Source organism: Mastigoproctus giganteus, chromosome 7 (genome assembly GCF_048544385.1).
Source record: "Mastigoproctus giganteus isolate SK-2022 chromosome 7, ASM4854438v1, whole genome shotgun sequence".
NCBI lineage: Eukaryota > Metazoa > Arthropoda > Arachnida > Uropygi > Thelyphonidae > Mastigoproctus > Mastigoproctus giganteus.
The window spans coordinates 165,481,588-165,500,070 of NC_143581.1; the positions used below are offsets into that span (position 1 = coordinate 165,481,588).

At 38.4% G+C, this 18,483-nt stretch overlaps 1 protein-coding gene across 1 annotated transcript in view; it reads left to right on the forward strand.

The window, feature by feature from the left end:
- LOC150083314 (zwei Ig domain protein zig-8-like) overlaps window positions 1–18,483 on the forward strand; it is a 151,858-nt gene that overhangs the window by 93,091 nt on the left and 40,284 nt on the right. The window contains exon 2 of the mRNA XM_090377970.1: window positions 5,770–5,978. Coding sequence (XP_090234096.1) covers window positions 5,770–5,978 — 209 coding nt within the window. The remainder of the gene's footprint in view (window positions 1–5,769; window positions 5,979–18,483) is intronic.

An 18,483-nucleotide genomic window follows, 5' to 3' on the forward strand; every position in this document is an offset into this window, starting at 1 on the left:
GGAGAAAGCAAATGAATATAAAACACCATTATGCCTGGCATTTGTGGATTATGAAAAGGCATTTGACTCCATACAGCATAAGGCAATGTTTCGGGCACTGGAAAGACAAGGCATAGATACTCCATATATTATGATTTTGAAGAAAATATATAAGAGTGCTACATCCTTTATTAGACTAGACAAAGACAGTAGCAAATTTAAAATCGAGAAAGGAGTTCGACAAGGAGACACAATATCTCCAAAGCTGTTTACTGCTGCCCTTGAGGAAGCTTTCAGAAGATTAGACTGGTCGCAGAAAGGAGTCAATGTGAACGGAGAGTACCTAAACCATTTACGATTTGCAGATGACATTGTGGTCATAAGCCACGATCCCAAAGAATTAGAGGAAAATCTTAATCAGTTATGCACAGTTAGTAAGGATTTTGGACTAAAGATGAATATGGCTAAAACAAAAGTAATGATGAACAAGTATGCCACGGAAAGGGAAATAATGATTGAAGGAGCAGTAATTGAAAAGGTGGAGTCATATACTTATCTGGGACAAGTTATTAGCTGTAATAATGATAAATGGCTGGAAGTCAAGAGAAGAATAAATTTTGGATGGATAGCATTCAGGAAATATAGTCACATACTGAAGAGCAATATCCCAGTTTGTCTGAAACGTAAAATAATGAATCAATGTATACTCCCCACCATGACTTATGGAAGTGAAACTTGGGCACTCACCAAAAGAATGGAAGAGAAGCTAAGAACTACACAGCGAAGAATGGAACGAATTATATTGGGAATCAGGCTGTTAGATAAGAAGAGAAACACATGGATTAGGCAGCAAACTGAAGTAAAGGACATTCTTATCAAAACTAAAGAACTAAAATGGTCTTGGGCAGGACACATAGCTCGAAGACATGATGACAGATGGACTAAGAAAATAACAGAATGGTACCCAAGAGGAGCTAGAAGAAAACCTGGAAGACAAAGGCGGAGATGGATAGATGAAATTCATGAGTTTTTGAGTAGTAAATGGATGGCCAGTGCTCAAAACAGAAGGAACTGGAAAGTTGCTGGAGAGGCCTTCATCCTGCAGTGGATTGAAAATGGCTGATGATGATGATGAACGTTGGAAAGAGGCAAGCACAGTTCTCTCCACACTTTTTTTTTAGAAATGTTTGTTCTCCGGCTCGAATAAATCAACACGAAGTGTCTTTCGTTAGCCTCCGTTACCATTTCTTTCACTGGTAGTCGATAGCGCGACTTTAACACTCACAGAAGCTCCGTCTCTCCGATATGTCGGAGGACGATCAGTACGGTTTATGGATCGGTCGGGAGAAAAAGCTTTTTTTGGCAAGAATCTGAGGAGTGGGTAGAGAAGGTGAATGACACATTCCAAATATCGAAATAGACGGTTGGAGTTGGTAAGAAATGTTTTTAGTTTAAATATTACGGTTTGTTAGATTTCCTCATTACCTCCTACAGTTAATCTAGCGTTCAATAGAGTTCTTGCTAATCTGTGTTCCGAATACTTGTAATTTGCAGTAAGAAATCTCGATACGTTTTCTGCAAAACCTGCCGAGATTGTTACTGAAGGAGAAGCAAGAACTAACTAACTACTCTATACTGGCTATTTTAGAAACATATCAATTGCCATAAACTGCTCACAAGGAGCGTACTCCAGCTGACAGCCATCTGCACCCCAAAACTACATAATAGCGTTCTGGTCTTGTTTGGTGGGTAGCAGAAAACAATTCATTAATAACGCGCAGCTAGTAATTACCACGTGGTCTACCCTGCTGATGGATATATAGCTTGGAATGTTATAATATAGATTTCTGTATTTTCCCTGAGTTACAAAAGTGATTTCTCTTCACACTGCTTTTTTATATATTTATTTAAAAATATTATTGTAATTAGGAAAGTATTATATATGTATTTGGTTGTAAAAGTTAAATTTTATTTTCATTTTTACAGTTCAAGTATAAATAATTCGATAAACCTATGAAAATCGAACATCATAATCTATTCCCTCCCATCATTTATAATTCATATATTCCCAGCAGTACCGAATATGTAATCGTATTAACTTCTCACCAATCTATTTTATTTTGTTTTCTGCTCGTTGTACAGTATTATTAACTGCACAACATATCTTAGGACTCGAAATATCCTGTTCTTTGTCACAGCAGGAAGCTTTTCAAAACGAGAAAATTATTAGAGTTTCTTTTGACATTCTGGCAAAACATCCACTGCCAAATTGGGAATACTCTTTGAAGAAACAAGAAAGACATTGCCCAACAAGAAGGAATTCACGCACATTATCTTATCAAAAGGTAATATTCATAGAACTTCCATACATACACACATAGAAACATTCATATCACTAAGAATAATGGCGTATCTTCATTTCCTCCTCCTACAGGATTCAGGATTCGGTGTTGTTATTTCATCGAATTTTTATTTGTTGTTGTTTATTAAGGACATGTTGATTTAATATTCGCCTTGTGGCTTTGGGAAATCATATTTGAATTGTAAAATGTGAGCTAAAAATTTGTCATCAAAGCGCTTAATGTTTATTTAGTAGTGTATCTAAATACGAGAGGGTAAAATTACCATATATTCAGAAATTTCTACAGAGTTTAAAGGAAAGTTGTTTATGATAGACTAATGACCTTATAGCAAACATATACGAAATATATTTTTCTTAACTTATATGTATAAATTAATATTAATTATTATTTTAACAATTATTCATGAATATTTGTTAAAATTAATATTAATTATTCAGGAATATTTATTTAATCTTAATTCTTAATCAATTAATTAATTTTGAAGTTAACAAATAAGAATTATAACCATTTAATGGGTTATACTGAAAGTTTAGGTTAAAATTTGTTTTCCTTGGTTGTTTTTGAAAAGTGGAGCGTGAATTATGGAACTAGTCCAAATACCGATGGTCCCAAATATGCCAAGGTTGTCAGAAGCCACATTCTAGTCCACATATTACATTGAAAGGAGCATTATTAGTTTGTTACAAGTCTCTTTATCCAAGTAGAACACCGGGACAATAGATCATTATTTTCTTTTAACAGCCTGGCTTGATTTCTTACTTCTCACGTAGAAAGGCTGTTATACGCGGTTCTTACGAAATCTCGAAGACAAAATGGGTTTAGGGTATAAGGTTAAGATGACTTAGCTTTGCTGAAGCTGTAAGATGGATTCAAACTGTAGCAGCTTAGTAAATGCAGCTTTATACTGTGCGGTTGGGCATTAGAATGTCAGTTGCGTAATAATCTATTTTCTGAAAAAATCATTTTACATAAATCCAAGCTTACGGTATACATTGAAATTATCGATTTACAAGGCAGTCACACCTGATACCCAGTTTAAATATTCTCACATTTCAGGTAGCTATTCCTTTCAAGAAACACGATTATTTTTCTTTAAATTATACTTATTCCGCTGAAAGGATTCCCAAATAATTGATGTACGTAGCACGTTGTGCACATTACATAAACGAAGTCACATTAGTGAGGTGTGTGGAACTATTTCCGAAACCGAAATGGTTACAAATTTGGTTATAGACGCAAAAAGAAGTGAAAATAGAGTGGTTTCTCCAAAAACAGCAGGCTGGAAACATCCTGCCAGTAAAATGGCTTGCTGAACAATCGCTTAGACACATTCCAGTAATGGTCCGCTGCCACCACGAGACGTGGAAGTAGTCACTTTGGACACACGTTACTTACAGCGACATTTCACTCCGAGAAAGGTTAACCTTGTGTGTTTTGTCCATTGAGCCCGCATTGTATATGATTCCGCGAAGAGCGTGTCAGCTGTCGGATTTAAACACGCTCGAACACGGATAGCGTTATCCCAAACATATGTAAACACTCGTATATATACATCATACTGAAATGCGTCAGAACCCAAAGGTTATAACATGATTTTGGAACAAATATTTGAGCTTCTCAGAGCGAACTCGTTATATACACTGCGTACCACCGATATTATTGTATATGGAATGTAATTAACTTAATTGGTTAAAATACGTTTTAATTAAATACAAGCAAAGCAGTTTGTATAACAGAATTAGCGTAGAAGTAACATACAGAACAACATCTAACTATACACGTTTAACAACAAAAAAATCACTACAATCACCATAATGATGATTTAAACCAATAAGTTGAAAATATTATGAAGCTTCCCATTCAATTATGTTTACAGATGATTAATTATAGAAAATGGTGTCTAAATTTTTTTTTCATAAAGTAACTTATTCTTTGTAAAGTTATTCACAAATGATTTAGAGAATACAGGTTATTTTTATAAAAAATAATAAAACGAAAATGGTATATCTTATTAATAATAAAATTTAGTTTCATGAAATCATTTGTAGACATCGAAAATAAATAAAAAAAAGACATGCACGAGCCGATTTAAAAACTAAAAAAAATAGTTGAAAATACCTGTTAATAAATGTTTAAACAAGCAAAATAAATTTTGTTAGCAAACAACATATCAATAATTTATACTTGTTGAATTATTACTGAAGTGATTAAATAACAAATTAGGTGTATAAAGATTTTTTTAACTCCATTGATTAAGAGCTGACTAGAATTCATATTTTATTCTACTCTTTAGCTAAACTGACACGCTTTAAGAGCACAATTAAAATGACACTTACAAAGTAACAGGCTGCCTTGTATGTTAGAATTATTATGTTTTTTTTTTTAAGAGAAACATTAATTATATTTTAGCAATGGGCTGACAGCTTCTGGCCGATCACAATCCGAACACGAATCTTAACAAGCGAACGCTAAATTTGTGCGTGCCCGGAGGTGAGGTAGGGTAGCTGCTTTTCAGCAGTTTAGTGTATCGGAGTAAAGTTACAAGATAGAATCATTAGTTTTACAGGAGAGGACTAAACGAGAGGCAGAAGAAGCTCAAATAACATCATTCACCGATAAGAAATTACTTAGAAAGGTTGGCTTTTGTATGAGGACCGTAACTGGGTGTGCTGCACAGCTCCAGTTATTTGTCAGTTCGTGTAACTAACTTAAGTCAAAGTCATTAATATTTTCTCGACTTGAGTAAAATTCCCACCGGGGGGCTAAAGTTCCTACCTATTTAACTCGGACTTGATGAGATTAATTGAACTCCGTCTACTAAGGTGTTCCCTAATGAGCTTATCTGTGAAAACACATCCACTGAAATATAATTAATTATCTCTCCCATCAGACATAATGGCGGTAGAGGTGTGTATCTGGCGATATGACCATGCTTACTTCTTCGCTCTATCCGAAGGAGATGGTTGTCAAGCAGGTGTAAAACTAGCTGACTCTTAGTAATTATAATAAATAAAAGTCCGTTGGGAGCATTAAACTTGCGGTAATTCACAGAAACAAACTTCGAAATATCGCTTGCTGGAATTACTGTCATAAATCCATTACGTAAAACGTGAGAGTGATGGAAACAAACCCCAGTTTCATTATATTTATCGCAAAATAAAATTAAATGTACGGTGGCCGAAATAGAATAAGTTCTCTTACTGGATTCATGTAAAGTCGTAGATAGTGGTTTTGTACTTTTGGATTATTGGTCCCGTAATTGTTTGTTTATCTGTTTACTACAATTTATGTACACACACAATGGATTAGCGGAAGGAATATTTCCTTTTTCTCTTTCATCCTCTCTCTTTCTCTTGTATTTTAGGTATTGTGGGAACTGCATTTTTATATTTACATAATCTTATTTGAAACATATTTTACATTTCAGGAGCAAGTGGAAAATATGAAAATCTTTCGAAGGGCATGAAAGGAATAGGTCCGCCAACCCCAAAGTCGATATATCGATTAGATAAAGCTCGAGATCTAATTCAGTTTAACCCTCAGCTCGTACATCCAAGTAGTACAAGGAACGTGACCACGCAGATTGGGCAAACAATATATCTTCATTGCTTCGTGGACGAACTCAAGGATCACACGGTAAGCAAGACAAGATATGAAAACATTTTTCAGTGGAATATTCTAGCGGTTACTCTGCAGTAGCAGCATTTCCCTCTGCCACTTTCGTTGTATATGTATTGTAATGTTGATATATTCACAATAGAATTGGAAGTTGCGGGCTTTTACATATATTGTGTGCTTATGATGTATACCAAACTATAGTGTGTTTGTATAGTCGAGATCAGTCCAAAGCCATAGCTTATTTTCTAAGTATTCCTATTTCTATTTATTTTCCCATAATATTTGCAATATTTTTTTATACATGTTCTGAGAGTTGGATTTACACAAATTCACCCCTACCGGTTTCTTCGCGAGGATATCGTGGCATATTAAATGTATGAACGCTTCTGTCTGAATGAATAAATAAGCAGTTGCACTATTAGTACCTGTGTTCTTGAAACCGGCAGCTAATAAATATATATTATATATCATTCATATATATGCGCGAGATATATAATATCTATTTTAATATTTGTTAATTTAAAAGTGTTCACGCATAACTAAAATTGGTATGCCTAATTACAATGTAGTACTTTTACTCTTCCCATAATGCACTACAATTTATTAGCTAAGTGACATCCGTTTGGAAAGATTTCGGTTCGAGTTCCCAGACCAGGGAAGTTTATGCTTGCTTTTTAACTAGAGTTTGGGTTATCCGGGCTTGAGCAGAAGTGTGGGGGTTCCCCCCTTCAATTAATCAGTATTTTTTAGCTTCCTTCAAAGAGACAAACCAGCCTTGAATACACAAGGAAACAGACCTATAGACAGCAGCACGGAGGGAACTGAAGAATCACTGCATTAAGATGTATAACGTTGAGAGAGTTAAGACTGCCTTTGGACAGAAAAAATCCCATTTAATTAAATATTAAGCTTTATCTATTTAATGAGGATCACATAAATAATACAGTGCGTTATGGGAATATTTCTGACAATATTTTGTCAGAAATAAAGTGTCAAAAATCAAAACGTATGTTGTGCATCGCCGTGTTTTTTCTGACTATGCTTGTAAGTCAGTAATGCTGCTTCCTTCTGGTAAAATATAAACGATCTTCTGGGACAAATTGCTTTCACTAGATGAGTTTGTGGATACAAAGTGGGTACACAACAAACAACAGAGTTTACCGCATATTGCAACCTACGAGTCACTGAGTGTTGATTAGGTGTTAGTTCTAATCAAGTAAAGGACATTCTGCCACCCTGTCAGCTAAGAATGCTACGTTTTCTCTGACATACTTGTTTCTTCATTTTCAGCGTAACTGGGATTTGTTATTGTGGTGTGTTGACTCTCTATGGGCAATATATGAAGAAACTTTGCAATTGTACCAGTGACATATGGAATGGATTCATTTACTTAACTATCTTCATTAACAGAAAACCAAAGAACCAGTAATATATCTTTTTATCAGATTGTTCCATCTGTGTGTTGAATATTGTTCTAGCTACGTTACTATTTCAGTGGTAGGGAATGTCTTGGAGGCAATGAGAGGGAAATCCAAAGACGTTTAGATAGCAATGGCATTCGGATGAACTCGCAACATGGTTTTGGGAAAATCACATTTAACTAACATGCTAAGCTAGTTTTACACTTTACTCATAAGCTGGATGTAAGGAACAACTTCGACATAGTTTATTTGGATTTTACCAGGGCATTTGACTCTGTCCCTCATTAGAGGTTACTATATAATAGGAACATGAACATGTTCAGATTCTAAGATGGATCACAGAGTGGCTGCGGAGCAGAATGCAGAGGTTGTGATTAATGGTTATTTTTTCATGATTGGTGTAACGTCACGAGTGGATTCCCCAAGGATCGATTCTTGAACCACTGTTTTTTTCTGATTTTCGTAAACGATATCGACGAAAGGTTACAGGTCGTGATGTCAAAAGTTCGAGACAAAGTGAAAATTGGGACAGTCGTTAATGATCAGTGACAAGCAGCGCTCCTTCAGGATCACTTGATCAAGTTTCAAGAATGGTTAGAAAAGTGGCAGCTACGTTTTAATGCAGCAAACTTCAAGGTCTTACACGTGGAAAATAGCAACCCCAAAATAACTTATACGCTTGATGGGATTGAATTAAAGACAGTAAAGGAGGAGGAAAGAGATCTGGAAGCTACAATACAGACAAATATGAAGTTCTCCGAGCATTATAAACAGGCAAACAGAAGCTCGTGAAACATCAATGATTTATCGAACAGAAGAGGTAGAGTGGTCATAATCCCACTGTATACGGCAACTGTAGGACTGCACTTGAGGCGCCTCCGTAGCTAGGTGGGCAGGCGCATCAGTGCGTAGCACCCGCTTCTTGATTAGACCGGGGTTCGAGCCCGTAACCACCAAATACGGAGGATGCGGAAAGGTCAGGGAATGACCACCGTATATCCCCGGAGCAATATGGCCTTAGTTGCTAATGCTCCTAAAAACCAAATAACAAACAAACTGCACTTGAAATACTGTGGCCAAGGATGGAGATGTCATCTTAACAAAGACAATGAGCTCCTTGAAAGCATCGAAAGATGAGAAAATCGCATGATGAGATCGGCAGAAGGGCGATTGTACGAGGTTAATACTTCAGTTACGTGCACCACAGAGCTTGACAAGCAAGTTCCTTGTGAGATTTATAAGGGCTAAAGAGGTTATCAAAATGAATGAAGACAAACTTTTTACTGTTATAAAGATTAGATTCTGGAAAGTTTTATTTTAAGCCAGCGGTCACCAATGGTCAACTGGATGGATGGATGCCTACATGAGGAGCGAAGCGCATAATTTTTATTTTCTTATCTATAATTTTTTTTTTTTTTTTTTTTTTGTGAAGGGCAGCAAAAGCCAGTGACTTTCTTGCACTATTTGGCTAATACTAATATTTTAAGTTAACTTGGAATTACTGGATTGACAAATTGTTGTTTAAATGAGACTCTTTATATGACTATTCCAAATAGTAATAAATTGTAAACAATGACCTAAAAATTGCGGAATTAAATGTCAGGGAAAGCGACATAAATTTATTCACTTCAGGATTTTATTAAACACTTAACCTCATGCCATCCGAACAGTGATTGACTTAATGAATGATAAAACCGTATCATATTTCAATTTTTGGCACCCACCCAGCACTTTTGAACAATGCTGTACTGAAGGAATCTCTGTAGGAGCGTGGCATTACAAGTTGAGAACGGAATGAGACTGATGCTCCTATCATAGCCCACCCAACACGTGTCTAACCTTGTTGCCAGAACTAATGAGCTCACATCTGCAGGTTCTTAGTTTCATTTCTTTATCTACTCATTTATTTATATAGATAGCAATGAAGAGGAGGAGGGGCTACTCTCAGTAGATCGGTCACTGTTAGAAACAGGATGAACTTTTGTTCTTTATTCATCCAGCATACCGAATATTTCATTTAACGCAATTTATAGACACAATACTTTGAGGCTTCATGCTCTTAGTTGCCTTTTTAGCTTTATTTGGCGAAAAAAACAGCAAAAATGCACTCATATTTTATTATAGTGCAGAATATAAAGTCATATGAGGCCTTTAAGACTTGACATATTCCAGGAATTCATATTCACGGGCAGTGATAACCTTTAATAGGACTTGAGGACGTCAAGATGTTCTTCCAGTGGACTGATCAGCCAGATTTCCTGGCTGGTCAGTCAGTTGGAATCTAGTTGAGCACATCTGGGATGCTTTCAGGAGTTAATTTGGCCAACTTAATAGGGGACTTAAATCACTCACGTTTACAGGTTAAGCAGAAAACACTTCAAGACCAAAAACATCAATGTCTTTAGCTTATGGTAAGCTCTTTCGATTTACTATAATTATGTTCTTTTCAATTAGAAGTCTTTCATTTTTAATAGAGATTACTTTACAGTTCGTTTTTGAGCATTTTTCCCAATAATCGAGTCAGGATATTTGTGTACAAGTAAAATCAAAGTTGTTTCACTTTAATTCCGCTTACAAAGTATTAAGACAGTCACTTTCTTCGATTTTGCCAGCTTGTGTATATTCAGTCTGTATATTGTATAATCATGGCTAACTACAGAAAAGACTATGTAAAAATAGCTTGAAATTAATTCTCAAATAACAAAGAAAATATAGATTCATGATGTGATAATATTATTACAAGATTTGTGCGGTTTAATTTCACAATATGGATTAGTATAATGCGATGAATGAAACTAAATCCATTATGCAAGTCTACGGTAATGAAATGTATACCAATTATACAAATTTCGCGATGGAACAGCGAAATTTGTATCGTGTTTCCTTAAAACTCTCATATATCATGCACTTGTAGAAGTTACACAACTCGGTGGCTTTGTGGGATTCACGTAAGCGCATCCTTGTTAATGATGATTCATCATGAAACAGTGATCTGGACTTGGAGACCATTACAGACCAGCAGGTGTAGTTGCATCAATTAGCACACCCGGCTGCAGTCGAACAATAAGGTTTCGCAATTTCTGTAACGACCACTATATAGCAACTGAGTGTGACATGTTGGATGCTTTCCTGACTCATTTACCCCCAAAAGTAGCAACATTTCGCTGCATCTGCTACTAATCCTTACTAATACAGCTCGAATCAGTTGCATAATGAATCCAATACTTCCAGCTTAATAGCGGAGTGCGTGATCCCTAACACGTTTCAAATAGGTTACAAACTTATTAGACAACGCGAATTCCCACATCTGATAAATATTGGACAGGATTTTAATATCGTAAATGGGGCATCGATTCTCAAACTGTAATAAGAGTTTGTGCCGCTGATCATATGCGATCTTTTTCAATACTCCAAAGTGGTTAGTATCCTTTTTTTTTTAATAATATTTTGATTTTGAATCATTTAAGTAGTTTTTAATTTTTACAAGCGAATAATGATGGCTAATATACAAGTATCTGAAAAAAAGCAAAACTAATTATAGCAAAATAATCATATATTAGTGATATGATTTCCTTATTATGTGTACAGAATTAATACTAATAAATTTTTTGGACAGAAAACCTTAAACTATTTAAAATTTCATTAGTCTAAAAAGACACCTTTTGGTATCGCTCATATTGTGTAAATAAGTCACAACTTGGTAGTCAGTTTTTTGGTAGGTGGGTAGAATACCCAGGGTATTCAACCCACCTATCAAAAATCTGACTAGCAAAAATCTGGGTAGAATACCCTGGGTATTCTACCCAGATTTTTGGTGGGTAGAATACCCAGGGTACCTGAATACTTTGGGTATTCTACCCACCTACCAATAAGAAACCAGATGCCTTCGAAACCAGGGTACCTGCCCACCCACTGATGAGGTGCCAATAAGCTCCGAAATGGTGCTATATAGGGGGGATGGCCACGGAGTTTCCGAGAATAGGTAACAACAATCTTCTCTACTGGGGAAGCGTTGCCTATTCAAGGAATTTATGAGTTTTTGAGTGGTGTGAGTTGAAGGAGTAACTGTCCCTTTCTTCCTTCGATGGCATTTCTTCCTCTCCTACTATCACCTTCCTACATCTTTTTTGCCTTCCTAAATCTAATATGGATAGTATGAGGATAACAGAGATCTTTATCCCATATCATATTTCAAACGGTGCAAACGCATTAACATAGTAATTATTGGCACTTGGAATATACGGGGCTTTGCTCAAGGGCAGGCTGAGCATCATGTATGGAAGAGCATGTGATTACTAGGCGTAAAAATTTTATTCATTCAAGAAAGTCACTTTTTAATAGTGTCCAAGTACGCAATTTCCAGAACAGACTCAAGTGTTTAAGTTTCTGCAGTTTTGGTTCAAGGAATGCCACGGGGGTAGGCATTATAGTCTTACCACCAATTATAGGAAAATTCTGCAATCTTCAAAGAGATATAGAAGGTAGAATAATCTGCATTGACTGGAGATTAGGTTTGCACACAATAAGGCTGATTAATGTGTATGCACCAAACACCGCTCCTGAGCGTACCAAAGACAGGTACGGGGGATCCTACAAGAGGTACAGGGGGGCTCTTTGGAGCTCAACTGTTTGTGCTTAAAGCATGACCTGATAGATGTAGGGAGAATGAAATATCCTATAAGTCATGGAGCAACCTGGTCTAGGGGAACGGTAGGGACCCGCATTGACCGGTTTTATGTCTCAAGTAAGGTGGCAGAGAGGGTGACTCGGGTAAGACATATTAATATTTCCGGACCCCGTTCTATAACGGATCATAAATTAGTCATGATGGATTTTCCGTTAGGTTTAACAGTAGAACAGGGAAAGGGCACCTGGAGGTTAAAACCGGTGCTCTTGCAAGGTGACCCGCATGACATTAAAAGAATAACACATCATTTGAGAAATTCTAATTACTCGACAGAAGGAAGCTGGGCGAACTACAAGAATGCAATCAAAACAGCTTTTTAAAAATTAACGAGGGAAACGAGTATGGAAAGCAGGAGGGAATTAAGGAATCTCTATGAAGTTCGGAGACTCCTGAAGTGTTGTCAGGATGGAGTGGGAGAAAGAGAAGTACAAAAAGGAATTCTGTCGCTATTAGAGAGGCAGGCAGAAAACGAAGATTTCCAGATGCGTATATGTTATAGAAAAACAGACAAGTCATCAGCTCTCTTCTCCAAGCAGTTCAACAGATCACACAGATACAGGAAGGCCCAGGCCAACATCAGACTACTGGCGACATTGTTAAGTGTTTTGCAAATGTTTACAAGCAAATGTATACAGCATTTAGAGGACCAGTCTTACCAGCGAACTGGGAAATACCATGGTTTCTGGCAGCTCATAGACAAGAAGAAGGCTAACTCGATAGTTAGCCTTTCTCTCAAGGCTAACTATCGTCAGCCTTGACAGAAATAAAAGGAGGCAAAGCGCCAGGTCCAAATGAACTAACAGTAGAGTTTTATAAAAAGTACTGGAAGGGAATTGGACCAGTCTTGGTTGTCATTTTCTCCGAGTTTCTCTCGGAAGGGGTAGTCCCGGAAGGATTTATAGAAGCCCAAACCGTATTCCTCAAAAAACAAGGTAAAACGGGGAAAGAAGTGGGCGAATGGAGGCCAGTGTCATTACTCAACATAGATTATAAATTTATGCCAAAGTGCTAAACGGCAGACTTAAAAGGCATTTAGAGCACATTATAGGTCCTAATCAAACGTATGCAATTCCAACAAGATCCACGATGGCAAATCTGTTATTTCTGAAAGATTTGCAAGGATATTGTAAGCAGAAACAATACAGCATAGTGGTGGCTATTCTTGATTTAGCAAAGGCTTTCGACAAGCGTTCCCATGAATACCTAAGAAGTTTGCTACATACAGTCCGAATGGGTTCTCTATTAAGAACAGCTATTATAAGTCTGTACAAAGGGGCACAAACTACTCTTTTGATTAATGGCTACAGCTCAGAGAAAATAAAACTGGAACGAGGCGTTAGACAGGGGTGCCCACTGAGCCCTGCACTATTCTCATTGGCATTAGAACCCATATTAAGGCAATTAGTTATTTCTAAAAACATCAGCAGGGTTCATCTTCCTGACCCACATTCTGATTGTAAATATGTAGCACATGCGGATGACGTGATCTTAACTTTAGCGGACAGCAGTTCTCTACAAAGAGCGCTGGATACTTTCAGCTATTTCAGCTTATATAGTGGTCTATGTCTAAATAAAAGCAAGATCAAACGTCAACAGTGGGGAACTGAGGTTCCAGTACAATTGCCAGTAGGCCTCACGGTCTCGGCAGCCCCTGTAACTATCCTGGGGGTACCCTTTGCGAAATATTCGGCAGTATCGTCCCGGTAATTGCTGGGTTCTTGGAAGGACGCTTTGTCAGAGTGGAATCTGGGGAAGTTTTCTTTCTCTGGAAGGGTTTATATTATGTAGACGATTCTGGTACCGATTTTGATGAACATTGTATCAATTATTGCACGCAGAGAAAGGTAACTCGAAGATTATTTAAATTTTTCTGGAACAGCAGACAACAAGAAGTGACGCAGCAGAGGATATACTGCAAGAATTGTGAGGGGGGCTACGGAAACATAAGCCCACCTTAACCACTTCAACTGTGGTACAGCTATGCAGTACCACAGTTGAAGTGGTTAAGGTGGGCTTATGTTTCCGTAGCCCAGTGATCAGGAGCGGGAGTGCAGTAGCACACGCTCCTTGAGTAGACCGGGGTTCAAGCCCCCTGACTGCTGAATACGGTCGATCTGCCAACCCGCACTGGCCCAGCGTGGCAGATTATGGTCCATTTCCCTCAACGTGAATTGTTGAGGAGCCTTCCATCCTACAGTGGGTTGATAATGGCTGCAGTTTGTGTTAAAGCACATCCGAACGGCTCTATGGGGAACCCATGCAGCGGCTGCCTTAGTAAAGTATAATATGGGGAGGTTTACTGAATTGTTAGGAAAGGAACATACTCTTCCAACAGTAGAAATAATAACACTCTTTTATAAATTGGTAATCAAACAATTACAAGAATTATCTGCAGGGGGCCTGTACATGGGAAACAAGCTTAAAGTTTCAGAGATATATTGGAAGTTATTCGATATGAATGTACCGCCAGTGCCGATGCCGCGAAGCTGGCTGAGACTGGATACGACTCAGATGTTGCGTAACCTACATCATCATATAGGTTGAGTCACGAAAAGACTTGGCATGGAGAATAATACATGGGCACTTGCCAGTGGAGATGAATAAAGCCAAATTTCGAGGGCATGTGAATGTTGAATGTTTATACTGCAAGGCGCGTGAAACAGTGGAACACGCATTCTTCTCCTGCCCGGTTATCCAGCGTATCTGGCCGTTTTAAGCCTCAGTGTGCACAAAAATGGGAATACCGCGCTTGACCAGGGAACAAGTACTATTTTTACAGTTTCCGGCCCCGATTTCCAGAGCGATGCGCATCCTGATATACCTCTTAAACGAAGGGAAATATCAGGCTTGGAAAATTAGGAAACGAAAAGAAGGAGGCTCTGCAGTGGAGGTGTCAAAGTGCGCCCTTCGAATGACGCATGCTGCAATCAGATTTTTGGTACTAGGGTTACTACAACTTGGAAAGCAAAGATTCCTACAATAATGCTGTTTCCCCACACCTTGATGTCGGCTAATAGATGATAACATATATGTGCAGCTTAGATGGTAAGGATCAGTCTAGGTTTGGGGGAGTGGACGTAACAACTTGATTAGCTGTTATTAGAGGGAAAGGGACCAAGTCAGCTGCAGGCATTTGGTCTCTCTCTCGCATGTACGGCGGCTGAGCTTTGAAAGCTGCATGTAATAAAAGGAGCATGAAAGAGGGGGACGACCCTAGAACCCATCTAGGGCAAGCCAACTCCAAGCGGCTGCCAACCTGATGGTCACATGGACTGGGCCTTCCTCGGAGCGTGTCAGTGGGAGAGTGAGCAGCCCAATTGGGTTGAGAGGTATACAGATATGAGTGGATAAGGGCGACTGTCCCTTTCTGTTTATTACAGGGGGTAGGGAGTATGCAGATTTTTTTTTTTAGAACCATGTAGACCACTATGTGGTTCCAAAGCAGGACCCATATAGAGTCCTTGATGGGTTTAATTTTACAGAAATATCTGAGAACTGGAAAGCGCGTTTGGTTTAACCAGGATACCTGCCCACTGATGAAGGCCAAATAGCCAGAAATGGCACCGGTGGGAAGAATTTAATTATCTTTGTGGGATCCCGATTGGGTAATAACAGTCCTCGGTAGTGGGGACATATTTCCCAGTCGGGGTATGGAGCTTTGAGTTAGTGTCAGAATTAAGACTAACTACCCCTTTCATTCTTCTACGGCATATTTTCCTCTTCCTCTCTTACTGTCACTTTCCTACCTCTTTTTTTTTTTTTTCTTTGCTCAGTCTCATAGGGATATTGAGGATAGCTGAGATCGTTATCCAATACTGTTTTCAAAACGGTGCAACATCAGGGTACCTGCCCACCCACCGAAGATAGGCCAATAAGGCTTGAAACGGTGCTGTCTGTGGGGCTTGATGCTGCACGAGTTACCAAGAATAGGTAACATCAGCCTTCCCTAAGTGGAGGCGTTGCCTATTCGAGGGATTTATGAGTGAGGAGTAACTGCCTCTTTCGACGGCATGTCTTCTTCTTCCTCACCTTTTTGCTTTCCTAAGTCTAATAGAGACAAATATGTGGATAACAGTTTTTTATCCCATACCATTTTACAAACGGTGCCGTCTGAGCGGTGGTATTTAACTCAGAGTAAGTAAACTTTTCTAATGGAGAAGTGTTACTCATTCGAAGTGTAAGAATTTATTCAAATATGTAACATTGCACTGTAGTGAACTGTAAGAAAAATGTAAAGATTCATCAGCTGTCACAGATAATAAATTGATCACATCACAAGATTTTAAATTGCGGAAAAGCAGGCCATAACCAAGAATCATGTTCCCGAAAGCACTGTGTTTTTTAATTCTTGGATGTCATATACAAAATCTGATTCTGAACAACAGATTGCCTTTCTGCAGAAATGTAAAATAATCCTTCGTTCTACCGAGAATGGTTTCCGTGATGTCAAAGCAAGTTCTAGATTCAGAAAAATAAAAACAATACCCCCAATTATATTATTATTATTATTATTATTATTATCAATATCCATATGATGCAAGAAAGCCTGAGGCTTATGCTGCACCAGTAGTTCCCGAGTAACCCTGTGAGAGAGAGAGAGAGAGAGAGAGAGAGAGAGAGAGAGAGAGAGAGAGAGAGAGAGAGAGAGAGAAAAGTAGAAATGAATCACCAAGAAAGAGAAGAATGATGATATCCAGCTCAGGACGCTGGGTGAACCAAGCGCATACTCACCAGATCTGAGCCCCCGTGGCTAATATATTGACATTCCAACTTGTAAATGTCCTCATACCATTACCATAGACTTCAAGATACCGGTATTTAAAACTCAAAAAGAAATAAATGTGATTCAAAAGAATGGAACTGGAAAGACATTATTAAAGCTGAAGTTAAGGCAACGCATATATCTGATTTAAATTTGGAAGATTTTCTGTGGATTTAATTTTATCTGAAGGTAATCTTCTGCTAACTCTCCTTTTTTATGATTCTTTCTGACGAAAGCCGAGATCGACATGAAATGATCACGTTTTTCGATATACCATGTGCGAGGGAGGAGAAAGTGTGCTCAACCCCTGAACAAAATATAGCCTTGGTGGCACTTCCGACCCAAAACATACCATTACTGGGACTCTAAGTCACGATCCAGAGGAGTATTTAGAGCAATATTATGCGCTCCCTGACACAGAAACCTCCTAAAATGTTATTATTAGATTCACCCCGGTGTGATACCCAGCGGATGTTCTGCGGATCGCTTTAAAGTTTCACCCTCGAAATAGGAGTGATGGATCTCACTGTGATGCCCCGGAAATTATCAAAACACATCAGTTACACTAAATAGCGTTGGTTGTCTGAGAGTTCATGGCTCATCAACTACTGTAGTCCTATTACGTAAATTCCTATGGTCTTTATTATGTCTGTACTGTTGTTTGTTCACCGGCCGATTTTCGTCTTCTCAGACTGAAAAACACGAAATAACTTCAGTGGGAAAATCACACTAAATTCGTGATCTTACTGAATGGTAAAATAGAAGTGGAAATTGAAGGGAACCATAGACTTATATCAAGGATGCAAGTGTGGAGTTAATATTAATCGTTACCAAACTTTCTAATTCACATGGAAATCAGATCGATAACGTTCTTACCGAAGTGTTTCGATCTTTTACACTGCTCGAAAAAATTAACGGAACAAAATTTTTTTCATGAATATTTGATATAATAGGCATACTGGCATTCAAATTCTGTGTATGCAATAGAAATCGATCTACCACCTTACAGAGTCGCAAATTATTCATGCCTATAAAAACACGGGTTGCGACCACATCACTTCTTCCCCGTTTCTTGGCTTTCTTAGTGGGATAGCTGCACTTCCAGTATTCAGGATGGCAAGTCATCGTCGTTTGGATGATTCTTTGAGATGGTAGGCTATTGGACTGGCGCACTATGGCCATAGATGCCGATGCACCAAAAAATTCCCCAAACAAACAAACAAAGCCATTGGACGACTTGAAGCGAAGCAGTCGCAGGCGGAGGTGCAGGCTGGTTTAATGTGTCACGCGGTGTCGTCTATGGAAGGAGTTTCAGGAGAAGGAGCCATTACAAAAAGAGCTGGCCAAGGTCTTCCGAGCGCTACTTCAACCAGAACAGACCACTATCTGGCTCCAAAAAGCAAGACGGAACCGTACGACGTACTGCCATCAACTGTATTTTCAGGTTACACCATCCTTCCAACATAGGAGAAATGGACAATTACGGTGAGGCGATTTCTCGTATGAGGCGGAATAATGACCAACAGCCGAACCCCCTCTTTATGTTTTTGATAGGAGAACCCTAACTGTGCACAGGTACAGATCCTTGAACCATGTCTGCGACTTTTAGGGGTGAGGTTGGGGCAGATTTTCTTGCGATATTTAGGGTTCTTG